This window comes from Leptosomus discolor, chromosome 7 (assembly GCF_034619465.1).
Source record: "Leptosomus discolor isolate bLepDis1 chromosome 7, bLepDis1.hap2, whole genome shotgun sequence".
Taxonomy (NCBI): Eukaryota; Metazoa; Chordata; class Aves; order Leptosomiformes; family Leptosomidae; genus Leptosomus; species Leptosomus discolor.
In genome coordinates this window covers 2,191,357-2,210,547 of record NC_141397.1, presented here as the reverse complement: position 1 = coordinate 2,210,547, position 19,191 = coordinate 2,191,357, and the positions used below count along the sequence as shown (strand labels likewise).

Below are 19,191 nucleotides of genomic sequence, written 5' to 3'. Positions count from 1 at the left end.
TCTCCAAAGCCTTACAGCTTGGCCAAAATGCAGGAGATTTTCATCTCCTGTACATCCCTCTTCACCACCTCCTTCTTCTTCTTCTTCTTCTTCTTCTTCTTCCTCCCCCCTCCCAGTCTGGGTACTTTCCCGAGCGCACCTGATGCTTTCCCCCCATGAGGACGGGGGTTTCAGTTAACCAAAGCAGAGGCACCTGGTTGTCGTTAGCCTCGTTCTTGGAAACGGCTGGAGTGCTTTGGCTGGAGTTGAGCTGGAAGGACATCTGGTAGGAACAGTTTCAGTTTACGACTTTAAAGTTACATGAAGCTATAAACAACCAACCCCAGAGGCTCCAATTAGGAAATATTGGGCAACCCTAATAAAAGGGCGTGGTACCCAGCCGGGCAGGAGCGATACAGACGTGTGCTTTACACGCTTTCCAGATGTCTCCTTGGTTTCGTCTCTGTTTTGTGCTCTGAGATGGGAATTACAAGTGGATCTGGAGTCTCATCCAAGCCCTACAGATGCCAGGCAGAAGTCGTCGTTTGATTTTGAGGAATAAATTTTTTTTTATAAATTAACAACACTGAAATGTGGGAGGAAAGTTAAGGTACATGAAAAAAAAAAAAATGGAATGTTTGAGTCTGAAAATTTCACAGTAAAGCACGGTGATAGCAAGGAGGTGAGTAAAAATTCTCTGTTTTCCTTTCACAAAATCATGGAACATCTCAGGCTTGTTAAAATCCATTATGAGTTAGTAAGCTGTTAAAATAAATATTTGAAATGAAAGGTTGATCCTTTTCTCATTTTTACCGTAAAAATTGTACTTCTAAGTGGAAAAGTTTCTAGGCTCAGAAACATGCCCGGGGGAAGAACGATTGAAGCCTCATTACCCTGACGTGGAGGCTAAACTCAAAATTACCTCACTTTTGTCAGTAAAAAAATGCTGAAAAATAGGTCTTATTGCTCAGGTTTATCGTGTGGATCATAACTAAATCCTGCCAATAGTGACTGTGAGTATTTTCCCTTCCATTCTATATATTGTATCAAAGACAAGAAAACTGTACGTAGAATTACTCGGCGTGGGTTTTTTTTAGGTAACTTGTAAAAGATGATGATGAGACCAAGTGTTTGTCATCTGTCAGAAACTGTGATGGACCGAGAAGGGCTATAAAGGGCAACAAAGGCCTTGGTTGGTTGTGGAGGAGGATGATTCAGGGCGTTTTGACGCAGAATATTGGCCTTGTGTTTAAAAGGAGGTTTTTTACTAAGTTTAATGTTTAACAATTAATACTGGGTATGTTTCATATTAAATGTGTTTTGAAATTTTTGATAATCCAATGAAATGTTTAGTCATTATTAAGCAGTGTTGATAAATAAAAATACTTTCTTTTTCTCTTTCCCTTTTTTATACATGGGGACTGGAGGGTCTTTTTGGTCCGAAAGGACCTTGGGGACCTCAAGTAAGTGAGACAATAAGGTATAGAAATACTCTTACGTAGTTTTCTTAGAGTTCATTGTGCATTTCATACGCAGTCTGATTTTGTTGCTAAACGTCAGGCATTTGGGGGCAGAAAACGGTGCCTTCTGGTAATGCCAAGGATTCGCTGCCCACCTGGCACGGGGCAGGGAGCCGCGTTGGTGCCGTTCGGCCAGGCCCTCGCTATGTGCGTCCCCTGAGCACCTGCCAGCCCGTTTTCCTTGCTGCTGGAGCTGCTGGCGAGCCGCTCGAGTAGCCCCAGCTACTGCCGTGCCCCGGGACGACTGGCAAAGTCTCTCCTCCCGCAGCTGAAGAGGCCGAAACGATCGAGCAGTCTCGAAAGTGCTGTGGTTGTTAGACAACCCCGTGCTGACCCAGAGAACCACCGGAACGAAGAACCCCCTTGGGAGCAGTTGGCCAACGCGCTTTGTTTCCCGTTAGCGGTGTCACAGCAGATCCCCGAGGCTCTCTGTCTCGGGAGCTGCTGGGAGGGGTTGCGGCAGCCGTTGGGTATTTTAACATCTACGGTCTTTTTGGAGGGGGGACAGGGCTCTGTGGGGCGTTGCTGGCTGTGGCAGGGATCTCGGGAACGTTGTCAACAGCGTGTTGATAGCTCTGCCTGTCAACCAAGAGGACGGGGTTTTCCTACTCCAGTGCGACTGGACAGGAGCGTCCCTGGAGCAGGTGAAACAGCACAGCGTGTCACGGGTTCACAGGGCGGTTGAGGTTGGGGAGTAAGGAGTGGAGGAGAATTGACTCGGGTCAGAAAGTGAACCTTTAGTCCTAAATTAATTCTGCGTAGTTTAAAGCAATATTGCTCCGTTTTCCCTGTAGTGGACAGTGCCATGTCTACGACGCTGTGCAAAATTAGTCTTTTTAACCAAACCGACCTCTCGCTGTCAAGAAAAAACAACTTCCGTTCTTCTTGCTAATTATGAAAGAAGAACCTTGAGGATTTGGGAGATTTAAGGTCTGCCGTGAAAGGGATTAACCAGAGAAACAAAGGAGTCGGCAGTGCCTTGCAGAAATTAAGCTGTTGCTGCAATGTTTTAGCTGGTCCCCCAGATGAAGTCACAACTGACTGCTGTCAAACTGATTTTTAAAGGTGCGAGCAGGCCCGCGGGTGGAATTACCTTTTTCTTTTACCTGTGTACTAGTTATTTTGATTATTACTTCTATAAGCTCTTTATTTCAAGCCTTGCCTCAGTGCCGCGTAACGTTACAGCCTACGTTCTGTTTATGTTTGGCAGACTTCACATGCCGAACAAAACTGCTGAAAACTAAAAGCAGATGCGTGTTCTCCTAAAACAGAGGTTTGATCCAATAATTTACTGTAAGAGCAAACGGTGGGAATGAGTTACGTGCTAATGGGCGTGTAAATCATAGAATCGCAGAATGGTTTGGGTTGGAAGGGGCCTTTAAAGGTCATCTGGTCCAACCCCCGCTGAATATGTATAAATGAATAAATGAATATGCCGTGCAATAAATAACATAGCAATTTATATTAATGTATTTACAGACAATTACGTCTCAGTCAGTGCCATTATTTCATAAAGAAAAATAAATGCCTCGTAACAGAGTGATGATTTGGAACGCTTTTTCAGTTTTCGAGTTGTAGGAGACTTTTGCATAAGATATTGGTGATTTTTACGTGTCCCTTAGCTATTAACTTAATAGGGTAGAATTTATTATTTAAAGGAAGGAGAAAAGCTGTTAAAACAGCTGGTGACATTTTCACGTAGTGGTCAGCTCAGAACCATGGTGCAGGAGCACGAGGTATCAAGCAGGTAAGCACGCCCCCCCTGGCCCGGGTACTTTTGTTGGGCTTTCCTCTTCCGCAAACCAGCTGATCTCGGACCTTTAGAACAGGGAGACATCGGCACTGGAACCTGCCGTTCTTGGTTCTTGGTCAGCTCTTTCCAAAGCTGTGTGGTTAGGGCATCGCTCTTGCTTTTTCATCGTGGGATTTGTGACTTCTCACGCTTCTGTGTCGCGGTGTGGTTTTGTATGGCTCGCCCCGCTGTCAGACCTGTCGCCTGGAAGGGTTGATGAGCGCTCTCGTGTCATTCACAGAAGAGGAGAAATGAGTTTTTTAGCGTCAGGTGAACGAGGCACACGTCAATAAATCCGGGACCCACCCCACACCGTCGCTGAGGACGTGCGACCGGAGTAGGGTACGCTCAGGAGAACGTTTCTGTACTTTGTGTGAAATTCCTGAAATATGGGTTACATGTGGCCTGCTGTCACAGAATGCCTGAGGTTGGAAGGCACCTCTGGAGATGATCTAGTCCGACTCCTCTGCCCAAGGCAGGGTCAGCCAGAGCAGGTTGCTCAGGACCTTGCCTAGCTGGCTTTTGAGTGTCTCCGAAGAAAGGAGACTCCACATCCTCTCTCAGCAACCTCTTCTAGTATTTGATCGCCCTCATAGGAAGAGTTTTTTCTTCTTATTTATAAATTACCTGGGGGAAAAAAAAAAAAAAAAAAAGAGATTTCCTTGGTCCTGTGTGATTAGGATTTCAGAACCGGCTTTTCTGCAGGCCATGGAGATGTGCGCTTTTTCCTTTTCTCCTTTATTTGTGATTAACTCTCTTTAAAATTGTCCGAAATAGAAATTACAAGCTGAAGTGCTAATGGACAATTTCAGGTTCTCTCTGAATGACTTCCTTCTTCAGAGACAAAGGCTGCTAGTTGGCCTGGAAATACCTCAGTGTCCCATTTTTGACGGTTTCTTTGGCACTGTTGGAGTCAGGACCTTGGTTCCTTATTTTAGCTGCCTCTCATATTTCTTTCTTTTCTCAGAAAACAAAGGGAACGCATAGGCTTTGGCTTCCTTATTAAATATTTTCCTACTTTCTCTTTTGAGTTACAGTAAATAATTTCTCATGGTCTTTCCAACATTTTTATAGCTTTGCAAAACTTTTTAAAGAAAACATGTAATAAACCGTTGTTCTTCCATCCTTCCAATAATCTCCCTGCATTTGGTACCTTTACTTTAAAGACACGTGGACGGACTGGCTTTTCCCATCATTTGTGTTGATGTTTGTTGGCTGGTTTTCCTTGTCTCTAAGCATACTGGAGGATTTGTATGATACAAGAAACGACGTTTCATGTGGTATATATTCACAGGGTTTATTAATTTAGGCCACAGATGTGGTCTTGTGGTACGACAGTTCGCTGGCTTAGATTTCATTCTAATATTCCTTCCATTTTGAAAGCACTTTTCCTCATAAAACCAGCTTTTTTTTTTTCCTTAATAATAGTAATCTTTAGGAACGCAGCAACTGTTTTGATAAATAAAGTAGGCCAAGATGTGTGGAAAAATGTAGAGTAATTCAGAGTGGTCTGTCGTATATCAAAGGCAAAACTGGCAGCCTGTGTTTTCCTGCTTATCTGTTTCATTTTTCGTCATGCCACTTCCTCTGCCGCTGTTGAAGCGGGACACAGTGACTTTTCCACATCTGTTCCCAATAATCACCTGCTGGTTCTTTTCATAACAAAGACGAACTTCAGTTTGCGTGTTCCTCACGTTTTTCGATAGGCAAGCGTGGGACATGAGTTTAGTTAATGCTTCCAATAATCACCTCGTCTACGTTTGATTTTAAGAGGAAGCTCTTTAGGTATGAGGGAATCAGCAGCTGAAATGTCTGACATCTTGCCCGTTTCTTGAGTCCTAACGATGGTCCAAATACCCCACTAACATGCGCACAAACCACAGAAGAGCCCTTTCTTGTGTCTCTGGCAAATTCAAATTCAGAGAAATTTGAAAATGAAAAATTGTATTTTGAACCCGTAAGTGCTGTTACTCTAGGGGCAGCAAACCAAACAAGTTTAATGGAACCACAAGAGCTATTTGGTGTTTAAGTTTTGCCTTTTCAGGCCCCGCTGCATCGCAGTTACCCGTTCACATGACCTGTTGGGCCATACACATTTTATAATTAACTCTTCCACCCCACTCAGGAATTGTATTTCCTCCGTTGATCGCAGAACGAATGCTGGAAGAGTATTTGCTTAGTGAAGCTCTGAATTTCTCAAAAGTTTCTGAGCCTCTTAAACTCTTGGATCTTTGCTTTTGTTTTCCATGCTGTGATTTTTCCACTTCCAGTTTTCCTGTAGCTGCCTCTACATTTGCACCTTTGTCCAATAGCAGCATCTTGGTTTGTAAATAATGCAGAATAGTTGTTTGGGTTTGAAGCTGTACTTAGATGATTATTAACCTCTTCCTCACCGTTGCATAATGGCTGCTGTTTCTATTTCCCTGTTGCTTGTAATTGATGTGGCTAAATAAACTTACACATTAAAAAAAAAAAAAAGTATAAATAATTAAGGGTCTAATTCAACTTGACTTATGGCAAGTCTCATTTTAATCATCTGTCTCCTGGCCTCTCAGACATTGCTTACAGTTCTGATCGGTCCCTTTCATATTCCCTGTGAGATCTGCTTCATTCTAGTCCCGTATGTGGGAATTGCTTTCATGCAGTTGTATCTCAAGCTTTTTTCAGCAATTTCTCCACATGGATGAGGTATAAATTTACCTTTTTCTGGTAACTCTGACTGCAGAATATTCCAAGTTTGCAAGTCTGTGAGTTCTTTAAGAATTTTTGATCACGTTGGGACTTTGTACAGTGGAAGCTCCATCTTGAGCTTCTTTTCTTCTTTAAAGATCTCTTAAAATTCGCAAGAGATCAAGGTGTAGCAAGGTTGGTTAATGGGTTTTGATGTATTAATTGGAAATGATTTTTCCCTATGACATTGTTGTGCTTTTCCATATGTGATTCCTGGAAGGCTGGCTTCTCTTTTAGTTTAAGTCCGTCTCTGAGACTTACTGTGTGTCCCATCTGGCCAAGGGGGCCAGATCCTTCCAGGAGTCCAGAAGGAGAAGACCTGAATGCTGCTGGCCTCTTGCAACGTGGTGTAAACACTGACTTTTTAAGGCCGTGGCAATTTCTCTTGGAGCTGTGTAAGCCTGCTGCTGCTCTTCCTTTGACAGAGAAGGGAAAAAATACCTGGTCTGGCAGGGCTGTCATCCACGTTCCTTCTGGTTTGGGTTGTGATTACTCAAACTGGCAGGAGCTGTTGCGTGATGGAGCCTAGCAGGCTGTTTTGGCTGTGCTGTGGTGGTCCTCCACGCCGTGATGCATACCCGATGGTACCGGTGTGCCTGCTTTTAGGGAAGAGAAAGTATTAATTACACACAGAGTTTGAAGGTGGGGATCAAGCTTCTCTCAGTCTACGTAAAATGTGTGCCCTTTTAAAAATACGCCAAAGGACAGGGCTTCCGCTGTGTGATCGCAGAAGCTGCGGGCGCAGATCGCTGTGTCCTGATTCGATGCCGATTGAGTCACCCAGTACGAAATTCCGCCGTGGTGCGCTCTGATGTAGGTACACCAGAGGGCAGGATTTAGATAGCACGAATGTCTTTATAGCTTGCAGAAACGGAATTCAGCAGCAAATGATCCTTTTGAGACACTTATTGCAACCTGATCTTAAAAAGGCATGGAATCACGGTTTTACTTACATAGCGTACGAACAACAGTGGCACTGAATTAAGTACTAGCAACAGTGGGTTTTAAAACCTGTTTAGAATATTTACTTGGAATTGCATCCATTATCGGTGTCTCCCAGCCAGAAAAAATATCTGCTGTTCTTTATTGTCACCCTTATTGAGTGAAGAGCACGCTGGGGAAAAAAAAATGTAAATTCAGGGCAGTCAGTTTTGGTTAATACCATCGACCGAACTGACCCACAGTGCCAGTCCTTTGGCACGTGACGTTCCCGCTCTGTGGAGCGGTCGCCTCCTGTCATACCTGTACGGGTCTGCATCGCACTGGCACTCGCTTCTGGCTTTCCAAGCTACGTCGTAACTTGCTTTGTCTGTCTTCATACGGAAGCTCTTTCTTATCTTTGTCAGCTCTCTCTGTTTCTTGTGCTTTCTCCTTTACCATTTTTGAGTGGCAGTAGTGAGAGCAGCGGGAAGTACTCGAGGAGGATAGGAGTTGTGCCAGGAAAGAAGGTCGAAACGTGATTTTTTTTTTTCCAATAGGTGATTTTGCATGAATGCAGGAACTGAAGGCTTTATAACTCGGAATTCAATAGCAACATAAGGTGAGATTTACAGATAAAGCTTCGTATCGCAGACCAGAGCTTTAGCGTGGTCATGTAACGAGCGCCTTTAGAGTCAGAGTCCTGGGAGCTAGGTGTGCTGAGCATCTGCTTCCGAGCGTGTGGTTCAGAGCAGGCACCAAGCGGCTTAGCAAGAAGTACTAGCAGTGTTCGAAACAATGCTGTCGATCTGGAGGCATTGCCTCCGTCAGATTTGACTCTGAAGTGAGTATAAAGCTGTGAAACCACATACTGGCAGGACTAGGGAGAACATAAAGCTCTGAATTGTAAATCTGCAGTCCTGTAAACAGAGCTGTCTGCATCCTCGTTGTACTTCCAGAGCACAGCGAGTGGTGAAGAAGAGCTTAGGCTGTTCCCAGGGACCAGTTACACACCACACGTAACAGATCCACGGATTTTCTAGCCAGAGGAATACAACCAAACCTGACCCCATTGCGATCTGAATACTGGGAGTTTGTGAGAACTACCAGGCTATATGTGGGTTTGACCAGTCACATTATGTCTAAAAATCGCCAATGTTAACATTTTCTGATCTCTGCCAGAGGAGAGTCGTGTTTGCAGGCCCCAAATAGGTGAGAAATCTTTGAGCACAGCTGGAAATCCGTTCGCTCAACTCTGTCTTGCCACATGGAGCAGATAAACCTTGGCGGCTGCTGGAAAAAGCATCCTTCTGTAGCTAGTGATCTGTTTCTGGATGGATAGGCTGCTTACAAGTCTTGATCTAAGCATGCATAAAGGGTAAGGATAAGTGTGTAAACAGTGTGAGTAATCCATGTGATTAATTAGTTATTAACGAAGTGCTTCATCACCGTTGTGTCTGATGCAACAGATGCTGGGTGCTGCCAGGAGTTACCCCTTACATATGGCATTAACACACGTCTGGTGTGGAAGGTGGCATTCCATTGAAACCCTTTGGTCTCAGTGGGTCTGACTGAGGCAGCGCTTACTTAATGAAGACAATTAACCTCGGTGGAGGTGCCACGTGCTCATCCATCACCTGGCAGGAGATGATGTAGAGGTCTCTGGGAAGGAGCAGGCTGCAGCTGCTGGGACAGCTAATCCTCCCTCGGCTGCGCTGGGGAGCAGGGCGGTGGTAGGTAGGATTTTTTTCCCTGGTAGCAGCGTGTTCCTCCAGTCTGTTTGGGGTTCACAGGGCGTGCACAGCGTGACGGTTCTGGGTGGGGATCGCCCGGCAGATGTACAGTTCTCCCACGGAGCCTGCCGGGGTTTAACCCCGGCCGGCCACTAAGCACCACACGGCCCCTCGCTCGCTGTCCCCCCGGCAGGATGGGGGGGAGAGAACTGGAAAAGTGAGAAAACTCACGGGTTGAGAGAAGAACAGTTTAATAATTGAAAAATAAGAATAACAACAATGATGTCATGCAAAGGAGAATAACAAAGCGAGAGGAAAAAGCCCGGGACGGACAAGTGATGCAAATGAAATAAATTGCTCACCGCCAACCGGCTGATGCTCAGCCGGTCCCTGAGCAGCAGCAGCAGCCCCCCCCCCCCCCCCCCCCCCCCGGCCAACTGCCCCCTAGTTTTATTGCTGAGCCTGCTGCTGTGTGGTATGGCATGTCCCTTTGGTCCCTTGGGGGCAGCTGCCCTGGCTGCGTCTCTCCTCCCAACTTCTCGTGCTGGTTTTCTCTGGCCTTTCTGCAAGATAATTTCGCCCGTGGCGTTGAATTGAGATTCGCGAGAGGAGCTGTAGCTCTGGCTTCGCTCGTGAGCTGCTGTGTGCTGCTGGCTGGCTTGCTTCACCCTTCCCATTGCCCTTTCCCGTGTCGGCTGCCTCGGCAGGTCGTAAACTCTGGGAGGTTGTGCCTGTCTCTTGCTTGGTCTGCGTGTGGTACAGAGCTTCCTCGGTCCCGGGTGGGCTTCCCAGGAGGAAGACCGTGCTGCTAGACCACTGACTTGGTCGAGTGGTTGTGCTTAGGTGGGATGAATTCAGGCCTGTCGCTGCAGGGGTATAACGTGGTAAATTTGAGTCCGTGCTCTGTGTGGGAAGATATCGCCGAGTTGCATCGGCAGTGAAAGAGAGATCGGCTTTTTGTTTGCCTCCTCCAGCCGGCGGGGGGGAGCGAGGGGCAGAACAGCCCTTGGCTCTGTGTGAGCGCTGCCCAGCGGTAACCAGAACATCCCTGTGTTGTCAACGCTCTTCCCAGCACAAAGCCGAAACACAGCCCCGTATTAGCTACTGCTGTGAAGAAAATTAACTCAATCCCAGCCAAAACCAGCACACAGCCACATTAGCATTATCTGCATCTTTGCTAAGAGCTAAGGCCTCGCCGAGTTGCTTAGTTTGTGCTGTCTCGCCCTTTAAATCAGTTGAAGTTACGTCTGCTGCCACACTCGTGGCTCGCAGCGCGCATGAATAGATGGTGGGTGTTTGCAAAGGTGTGATTTCTAGCTGAATGGCTTTTTTTTTAAAAAAAAAAACCTGCCCTTGCAGAGGCACAAGGTGGGTACTTAAGGAAGCGTTTGGTGTAGCCACAGAGGAGACCTTGCTCCCAGGCTAGATGAAGGGTGCTTCTGCTAACCTCGATGAAGGCAGAGACTTTTTACGCTCGCTGGTCAGTGATGCCCTATTCTTTTCCCCCCTCTTCTTTCCCCTTCACCAGAATGTCCATGCAATCAGCAGGATAGCTACTCTGCTTACTTAGAAGCTCCCAGTTAGCGTATTCCGTCGCTGTTACTTAAACACCAAGTGAAAAGCAAAGCAGGCACGGTTTCTGTACGGTTTTCTGCGAAAGAACTGAGAAGAGGCAAGCAGGTGTGATTATCTACACCGTTTTATAATGGCAGTGGTTCGTGAAACACCGCTCGCTTCAGTGTCTGTGGGCCGGGAGATCAAACATCGCAGTAACGTCCAATTTAGGAGAAACCCTGTCCTGAAAGGCGTTCAGCTACATCGCTCTTGGGGCCTGTAGCTGTACCAAAGCTAAAAAATGAGGATTTGATTAGTGAGGTTTAAGCAATTCGTTCTTTTTTCCTTGTAGTTTTCCATAGTGCAGAATTTGGAGGTAATCGGACTTTTAGAATGTTTCTCTCCTCAGTGCATCGCTTCTTGCCCTCCTTGCTCGTAACTGTTTTAACTTCCCTCAAGGAGAACGTAACGTTTGTGCCCCGATTTATGAGATGTGCCTTCCCGTACAGCACGTTGTTTGATGAACAAGGAAACCCACCCTGGTTTTCTGTGGGTCCTACATCCCCTACGCTCCCCTCCATGCCGCACTGGCCTCAGATTTCCCAATATTCTGATTTATTGCAGCGCACCCAGGTCCTCCTCCAGCACTCGGAGTACTGCTGCCTTCCCACATCACTTGAGCTTCTGGTCTTGGCTCCCCTCCCCTGTCCTCGCTGCTCCCTCCACCCCTACCTGCCACCCACGGCTTTGCCCCCCGCGCTGGTGACGGTTCGCCAAGGATGCAGCCGTGGGCTCTCCTTGCCGAGCTCATGAGTTCACCTAAAGGTGCACAAACTCCCTCTCTCTGTTCTAAATCCTCTAGAAAGTAGTCAAAGAACTTCAAGGCTGAGGGTATGAAGCTCACTTGGGTTAGAAAAGGGGCTCTCGGGCTTCTGCAGGAGGGAAAAAAATGTTTCCCCCACCTGCCGTAGGGAAAATATTCCCCCATTAATTTTAACAGATTTGGGTTTATCTGGCTGTAGTAGAGAGGCTGCTGCAGGTGTAGTTCAGTGGATTTAGAATCCCAGAAGACTGGTGTTTGCTGCTTGTATACTTACAGAAGCCCTTCTTGTTGCCCTAGGCTTAGGGAATCAATAAATGTCTTTAATATTTTCCATTTTGCGTTTTCAATTTAGCATAGGCGGCAACGTTAATGTTAATCCTTCCACTCATGGTTGTTCTTTTTTCTCTCTGTTTCTCTGTTTTCCCAATAATAAAATCTGGATCGTAGCAAATTATCAGCCTTGTTAGTGAAACTTCTTGATGAGGAGACTGGGAATTCTCTGAGAGCAAGTGTTTGCACTCTGCCATGTTGTGCTCTAACAGCTTTCTAAGGGGCACGCTGTGAAAGGGCTTGACTCAGGTGTGCTTTGCCGTTCTTTGGGAAGCTGAATGCCTTCGAGAAGCACATACCGATGGCAGTTGATAAGCATGGCATTCACTCTGTTTCTGCTCAATAACCTGGTTAAATCTGAAGTAACCTGGTTAAATCTGCAATGTCAAAACCAAAGTTTAGTAATTCTGTATTCTCTGCCTTTTCATCTTTTAGATGCGCTCTTCTTGCGAAGCTAAAAAAGCAGAAATTGCTTACAGAGAATGCCAAGCCTCAACTTTCATATTTCTCTTGCTAGGACGACAATTCCTGAGCTTTGCCCAGTACTTGCCGTGCTGGAAGTGCCGTCTGGGCAATGAGAAGTATTCATTTCACTGTGAATCTTCCATCAGGTGCTGGACCAGAAAGAGCACACACAGCCTTTGGGTTTATAACACCAAAACCCAATGAATAGGCAACATTTCTGTCCTATAGAACTAGATACTGAACCTGATTTGGGGGTATACCTTTAGAAGCAGTGTGCCAGCCGTAAGCCACCCAGGTGATCTCGAGTCTCGAAAATCTGCCTTGGGGAAAGTTAAAGGGTACAACCTGCATGGCATTTAGGCAGAGGGGTTTTTAAAGCTCTTCAGTACAGTTGGATCGTTAATAAACAACTGTTTATACATTTTTCAGTCCTACGTTTTTGATGAAAGGTTGGACCTCTGCCAAAAACAAAATCTGCTTCGGTCAAACCCATCTTTTCACGATGTGTTATTCCTAAGTTTTTTTTCATCCGTGACAGAACCGTTTCAGTGCTCCATCACATCGCAGTCCAGGGGCCTGGTTCATCGCAGCGCTGACGCCCGAGTCCTCCCGCAGCGCCGTGCGAAGGAGCTCAACACCCGGGTGCCGAGGGGGTGTCTGGCCTGGCGGGCAATGCCTGGCCAGAGCCGGGGCGCTGACCTTCTGCTGGGCGTCTGCGCAGAACTCCTCAAGCCGCGTCACCGTTCCTTCAGACTCCCCACGCGTTCTCTCACCCCCGTTTTTTTGCTTAGCGCTCTGACCATACAGTTCTACTCTGAAGCCTAATGATGGAGCAAGTACAATTTGCGTGCAGAGTGCCGAGAGCCGCCTGAATGGCAGCCGCCTTGTACGTGCCCTGTCTGTGTCGGACCCCTCGGATTTAAACAGCAGAAAGGATTTCTGAGGAAAACAGCTCAGGAAGACTTTTTTGGGTTTTTTTTTTATCTTTAATTATTATAATTGCTAATGCAATTAGCACTTTGAGATATGCTCGTGGTCCTGGCAGGCTCACAAACCGTCGGGTCAGACTTCAGTTCCAGCCTGCAAGTGATCCTGTACCAGCCTCACACCTCTGCTCTGGCCCGTGCTGCAGCCCTGACCCGGAGCAGCTGAAGAGGTGTGGCTGGCAGAGGGATGGGTAAAGAGGCAGATTGTCTAGATGTGAGGTTTTCAGTGTAAAAGTTCATATTTTTTTTAACGTGGGAAAACCCTCGTGCTCCCAGGCTGACGCTGTCCCTTTAATAGGATGGCTTGGTCTCCCTGGCTAAGTGCCTGACTCCTCACTTAAACTTTGGCCAACTAAGCAGCACTAATGGACCATAAAGGATCCAGATGCAAGGTGGAGGCGTTTACAAGTGGACAGGCTCTTTATTTACAGGTTGCTTGATCTTTGCAGACAAAGCAGGCTTCCCAGTATGACCTACCGGACGTATTTTCTGCACTGACAGCTTGTTCAGTCCACAGTTTGCCTTTTGAATGCCTTGAAAGGTAGGAGACTTAGTTAATTCCTTTCTTGTTTTACAGGACTGCACGTATGGCTTCTGTACATGTAACTGCTTGGTGGACTTGAAAAGAGGATTTAGGAAGGATATTTAAATTGAATGTATGTTATTAGTGATGTTGAAAATGAGTTATTGTAAATTGCAGGCATTTATTGTAAATCATTTTTAATGGAGTTCAGTTTTCTCTAGAAATATTTTGAATCCCTGACTTAATGTTGTAATATTCATTTTATCAGTGTATGTTGTCGTTATAATAGAATTTTGTGGTTATGGAAAAATATTGCACACGTTCCGTTACAGCCATGTAACATTGATAATATATTCATGTGTTACATTTCATTACTAAGTCATTATTTCTTAGAAGAATAAGTTGTTCATACGGATGCTCCAGACCTGGATAATACATCTGCATCCCAAAACACCCAGACCTTTCTTTATTCCTAGGGATTTCTAGAAAGAAACTATATTCTATGTTTTCTATGGTATTTCTGCTAATTTAATATAATTAGTTTAAAAGCAAAGTGTGTTAATAGCAATATGCATTCGTAACAGTTTCTTTTACCCTTCTCTGTTAGATGTTCAGATGAAAGCTAAAAATAGCAGTAGGTTTTTCTTAGGAAAGAAAAGGGAGCGCTGTGTTTGTTCTACTCCTATTTCTTCTCTGATAAACAGGTTCTAATCTACACGTGAGCAACCGTTGGGATCGTACCGGCTGCCAGGCTTACATCACCTGCCCTGTCACTTGTCATAACTGGGTGTTTCATGTTGTCTCTAGAATGGTGCTTCCCACAAATGTGTATTCTGCATGTAAAGTATCTGTATTTATTTATTTGCGTCTAGTAATGAAATACCCAGAGGTGTTTTTTGACTTTTAACAGGAAGGAAAAGTGATCTGATTCGGGATCAAAGCCACTATGTGGAAAAAGCGTTTTTTCTTTTGCTTTTTGCTTCTGGCTGTGACAACAAACCAGATAGTATATGGGCAAAACAGAAAGAAAGGCAAGAATTCTTATTCTCTCCTGCTAAAAGATGAAGGTAAACCCATTTTCTCAAAATTCTGATTGACCATGTTGTATGTCTCTGCATAAGTAGCTAGCCATTGACAGCTTATGTATGCATTTATAAAATGTGATTTATTTTGATTATCAGGCCTGGAAATAACTGTGGTGACATTTACTTGGTCGGGGACTCCGGTTTGATCTATGGTTTTCATTGGCACGCATCTCTCTTTCAACATAAATGATAAGGAACCTAATTTGTAGTTTGAAATTGTATGTGGACAATGTTGTGTACAAAATCAACTAAAACAATCCCATCAAGACCCTGCTTTGTCCGTAGACTGTATTTAATAATGCTGGCATGAGTTAAAGTAACTTAAATTTAGCTACTTGACTTCAGCAGAATTTCTTGGCATTTACAGTGAAATTTGTCCTTAGAATTTTTATTGGGAAGACAGAGGAATCCTTGGGGAGATGATTTGGGGGCGGGGATTGTTGCAGAGAATGATCTGAAATCTGTTGTGCAGGTGTGCCCATCATTCACAGGTACAACTTTCTCCTTCCCTTACAGGTGACACGTGCTCCATTGATATAGTCTTTATCCTGGACAGTTCAGAAAGCGCCAAAAATCAGTTGTTCGATTTACAGAAGAATTTCGTTCAAAACCTAACCGACAGCATTTTCCAGATGAAGCCAGTTACGTCTCAGAAGTACAACGTCAGACTCGCGAGCATGCAGTTCAGCAGCACGGTCAGGATCGATCACCCCTTCACAGCCTGGAAAAACGCGCAGAATTTTAAAGCCAAAATCAAGTCTCTGGGCTTTATCGGCCACGGCACCTACTCCTACTATGCCATTTCCAATGCCACGCAGCTGTTTAAAACTGAAGGTCGGAAGAGAAGCGTGAAAGTGGCTTTTTTGATGACTGACGGCGTGGATCACCCCAACAGCCCCAACGTCCAGGGTATAGCCACCGCAGCGAGGAGTCTTGGAATACATTTTTTGACCGTTGGCCTTTCTAAGAAAAAAGTCCAAGAAGAAAAATTGCGTCTGATATCTGGTGATTTATCCTCTAAACACGTCTTATGCCTGGATGATCAGAACCTGATGGCGGATGTGGCGTTGGAACTGGTACGTAAAGCTGCGTGAGTCTTGTCAGGCCCCTAGCCGTGACAGATTTCACGTGGCTCCGACAGGTGAGTCCTGAAGGCAGCGCCGAGGTTTTTGTGGTGCACCAGGAGTCAGGACAGAGGGAGCTTCCTCCTCCCAGCCGCTCTCCGGGGAGTTGTGCGCTTGGGCAGGAAGAGCTCGGTCGCTGGTGGTGGGACAGGGTGGTTCCCAGCACACAGAGAGTGTCTCAGGGCGTGTGGTAACGCTTTAGAAGGTAACTTTTCTTGTGCATAAGGCTGATAAAATCACTTGAGTCCTTCCCCTACGTATTAGGAGATTAGTAGGGCCTTCCGTAGCAAGGCCTTCTGTTAGGAGGTCTTTTGGTGTTCCCCTTGTTGGCATTGGTCCGTAAATACTGTCTACTTACCTGTCCCAGTGCGTCCAGTTTGTTTTCTGATCATTCTGGGTCCCATGATGTGACCTCCTGTGCCTGCCAGAGCACTTCATACGAGTTGTGCCACAGACTGGTTCATACCGCTGTGAGGAAGAGATGGAGGACGAAGCTGTTCGCGTTCTTTACCATTCACCTTGGAAATCCTGTAAACTAGCGAGGGAAAATGGTTGAATTAGTGCTCTGTTAAATTAAATCTATATGAAAGTAACATTTTTCTTTTCTTTTCAGGAAGCCTTGCTTCAGAAGCAGGTAGGTTTTTTGAGATTTGTGTTTTAATTACTCTCGTTGATGCCAGATCTACTGATGTCTGCTTCTATAACGCAACAATACTCCAGGGTTAATCAACTTCCTTCCCTGAGTAAAGTTGCTGACTATGGTTGCTTTTATTTTATCTTTCATCCGTTTCTTCCGCCCCTTCTCCTGAGAAATGTACAACTTCTGTTCACTAGTGAGTAGTATCAACAGTATGACATAAAGAACTCATTCTCCCGGAGTGCAACAGGACTGGTACAACATATGCAAGTTCATTAGTGGTCTCGTTAGAAAACAATTGCAGTGTCAAAATGGTCCAAAATTACGTAAGGTTTCATATTATACTATGTATATGCTGCCTTAAGCGTTTGTACTTAGAGTGGTAACAGATTTATTGGGTTTTGTTGTAAATAAATCGAGCAGCTGATGTTGGATCGTCTATACAGAAGTGTAAAGTTGATTATATAAGAAATATATATGTATATTAGAAGATCATTTATTCCCTGTTACTCCACTTTTATGTTCTCTAGTCTGTGGCTAGGCAAAACCAGAGTTTTTGCTTTAAAAATTTGAAGTGATACATTTGAAAAATGTTCTCCTTAATGTTTCTATCAACCTTATAGTGCATGCGGAGGAACTGTGTATGTGAAAAGGGAGCAAAAGGAGACAAAGGTGATTCTGTAAGTATGCATTCCTCGGAAAAGCCTCCAGAATTTGAATTTTAACCCTTGAGATCAAAGCTGCTCAATATTTTGATTGGTGACTATGTCTGTAGAAAGCAAGACATCAGCTGTGCGTGTACTGCAGACAGAAGTGATGTATCAGCGTTTCACTGTGAAAGGCCAGTTCTGAGAGCTCAGAAGAAAATCTGTCTGTAATCACTTAGTGTCTTGGAAATATGTTTCTATTATTGGGTAATAAAACACTGTGGATAAACAGGTACATGATTTTGAAGCCCAAATCAAAAAGTTACTCTTGAATCTTGCAAGAGGAAGGAAAGGTCCGTTAGACAGAGGTTTACTTCCACCAGCAGCTGAGGGATAAAGGTTCAAAAGATGGAGGGTGATGGCACATGGGAAGAAAGGTCTAAAACTCTGCCTCCAACACTCTCTTTTTCTCTTGTGACACTGCAGCACGTAGCTGTTTCTTGGCTCTGGTAAAGAAGAGAGAAGTGGGAGTTCAGTGTGTGACCTCTCTGATCCCTTTTGCATCTTTAATAGCTCCCCCAGAGACAACCGAGGCGCACACAGAGGTTTGGGCCTTTCTCCCTGGACACCAAGCGGCTGGTCAGCTGTGCGTGTAGCGGGTGATGCCAGCAGGGGCTGTCATCCCGTCCCTTGGCTCTGGAAAACGCCCATCTGGAACTGGAACTTGGCAATAAATAAATTGGCAAACTCCCGTGGCCAATTTAAAATTTAAGATCCAAGGATTTTAAGTTATTTTAGCCAAAATGATTAGATGTAAGCTATTCTACATATATTTTTTTTATATATATATATACACCAAGCTTCCTAGTCCCCACCTTCATGATCTTCCAAACAGGAATAGTGGTGCAGTAATTTTTTATTTTGGGGCTGCTGAATATTGGCACTAAGCTGTTCTGGGCATAGGGTTTTTAAGCAGAGAAGATCAGATAGTGGTGGGTAAGTGAAAAATGGGGAGGAGGAACCGTGTAGGTTTTCTGTGACACCTTCCTGGTTAGATTTTCAAATGCTCTGTAGAAAATGTGTATTTATCGTTGAATATTGATTTAAAAAAATCACAGATAACTTATAATACCAGGTATTTTGTAGTGCAGTGAAAGCAGTGCCACACATGCCCCATCGGTGTGGGTTTCCATCTAAGCTTATTCCAGACCCATTTGGGCTTGCCCCCAAGATACAGCCTTAGAGAAACTGGAGGAATTTGTCCTCACAATGGCAATAACATTTCCCTGCTTTGTTTCAGGGCAGTCACGGTGGCAGAGGGGAAAAAGGTGAGCCAGGACCAAAAGGAAACAAGGTAAAGTAAATTTAAAACAATGAAGCAAATTTCTGTCTAGTTTTATTCAAACTGTAGAAGTTTGAATATAGCAAAGGACAAGTGTGTTAAAATATACTTGAAAAGACTGGCTTTTGCTGTGAGAGGTTTATAGTTGGCTGCTTTAGAAGTGGGAGAGAAACATTTGAAACTAAACTGCTCGCAAGTTAATGCTGCCTCTCATTCCCTTTTCCTCTGACAGCACAGGTCTCTGAATCTAGCTGAAGGCTCTCTAAGCTCCCCAGAGCTTTCTAACAGTACACAAATCTCCTGAGCAGAGCACCTTGCTCTGATGACTAAGACTGCGATCCTCTGATAACAGGAGTTGAGTTTTCTGGGTTAATGTTCAGGAATTGTGTGTCCTTGATTGTGGGAGGAAGAAGAGCGGGTGCTCGTGAATAGGGAAAGCCACTTCTTGTCCTTAAATGGTGTTCTTGGGTTTGGTGTAGCAGTGAGAAACGAAAGAGCAATACCTATTTGAGTTGGGTTCCTTTGCTTCCGACAGGGCGATGCTCAAAAAGGAGCTCCTGGAGAAAAAGGTGACGAGGTAGGTGACTGCTGCGGTGCTGACTCCGGTTTGGTCTTTTCAGGGTGTCTTCCCGATCCTGAGCCGCAGTTTAGTTCCACCGAACCGAAAATGTGTTTTCAGTTTTCCTCACATCTACTTCATTGAAGTATTTAGAGCACCTGAACTAAGTGCTGGTTTAGAGAAGCGTCTGTACTGAGAGAAACAGTCTTTAACCGTGTGTAACCTCAGTGTGGAGATGGGATCCTACGGCAAAAGGAACTTTTGGAGCCGTGTGATTTTTGTCCTGACTTGCATTAGACTTACCCCAAGGATACAACTGAAAATGTCATCTCTAAAAACATCTAGATAGTTCTCCAATGGCTTCTGACACCTGGTATTTCTCAGCTTGAACTCCTGTTGATTCACAGTAGAAAGATTCACACTACTCCATGCGTAAGATTAATT

The 19,191-nt window shown here is 45.0% G+C and overlaps 1 protein-coding gene across 1 annotated transcript in view; it reads left to right on the top strand.

Moving 5' to 3' along the window:
* Window positions 1-3,217: 3,217 nt before the first annotated feature.
* Window positions 3,218-19,191, top strand: part of COL28A1 (collagen type XXVIII alpha 1 chain) — a 69,921-nt gene continuing 53,947 nt past the window's right edge. Inside the window, exons 1-8 of the mRNA XM_086468139.1 lie at window positions 3,218-3,246; window positions 12,652-12,770; window positions 14,955-15,518; window positions 15,560-15,579; window positions 16,176-16,196; window positions 16,823-16,879; window positions 17,420-17,485; window positions 18,724-18,765. Coding sequence (XP_086324265.1) covers window positions 3,218-3,246; window positions 12,652-12,770; window positions 14,955-15,518; window positions 15,560-15,579; window positions 16,176-16,196; window positions 16,823-16,879; window positions 17,420-17,485; window positions 18,724-18,765 — 918 coding nt within the window. The remainder of the gene's footprint in view (window positions 3,247-12,651; window positions 12,771-14,954; window positions 15,519-15,559; window positions 15,580-16,175; window positions 16,197-16,822; window positions 16,880-17,419; window positions 17,486-18,723; window positions 18,766-19,191) is intronic.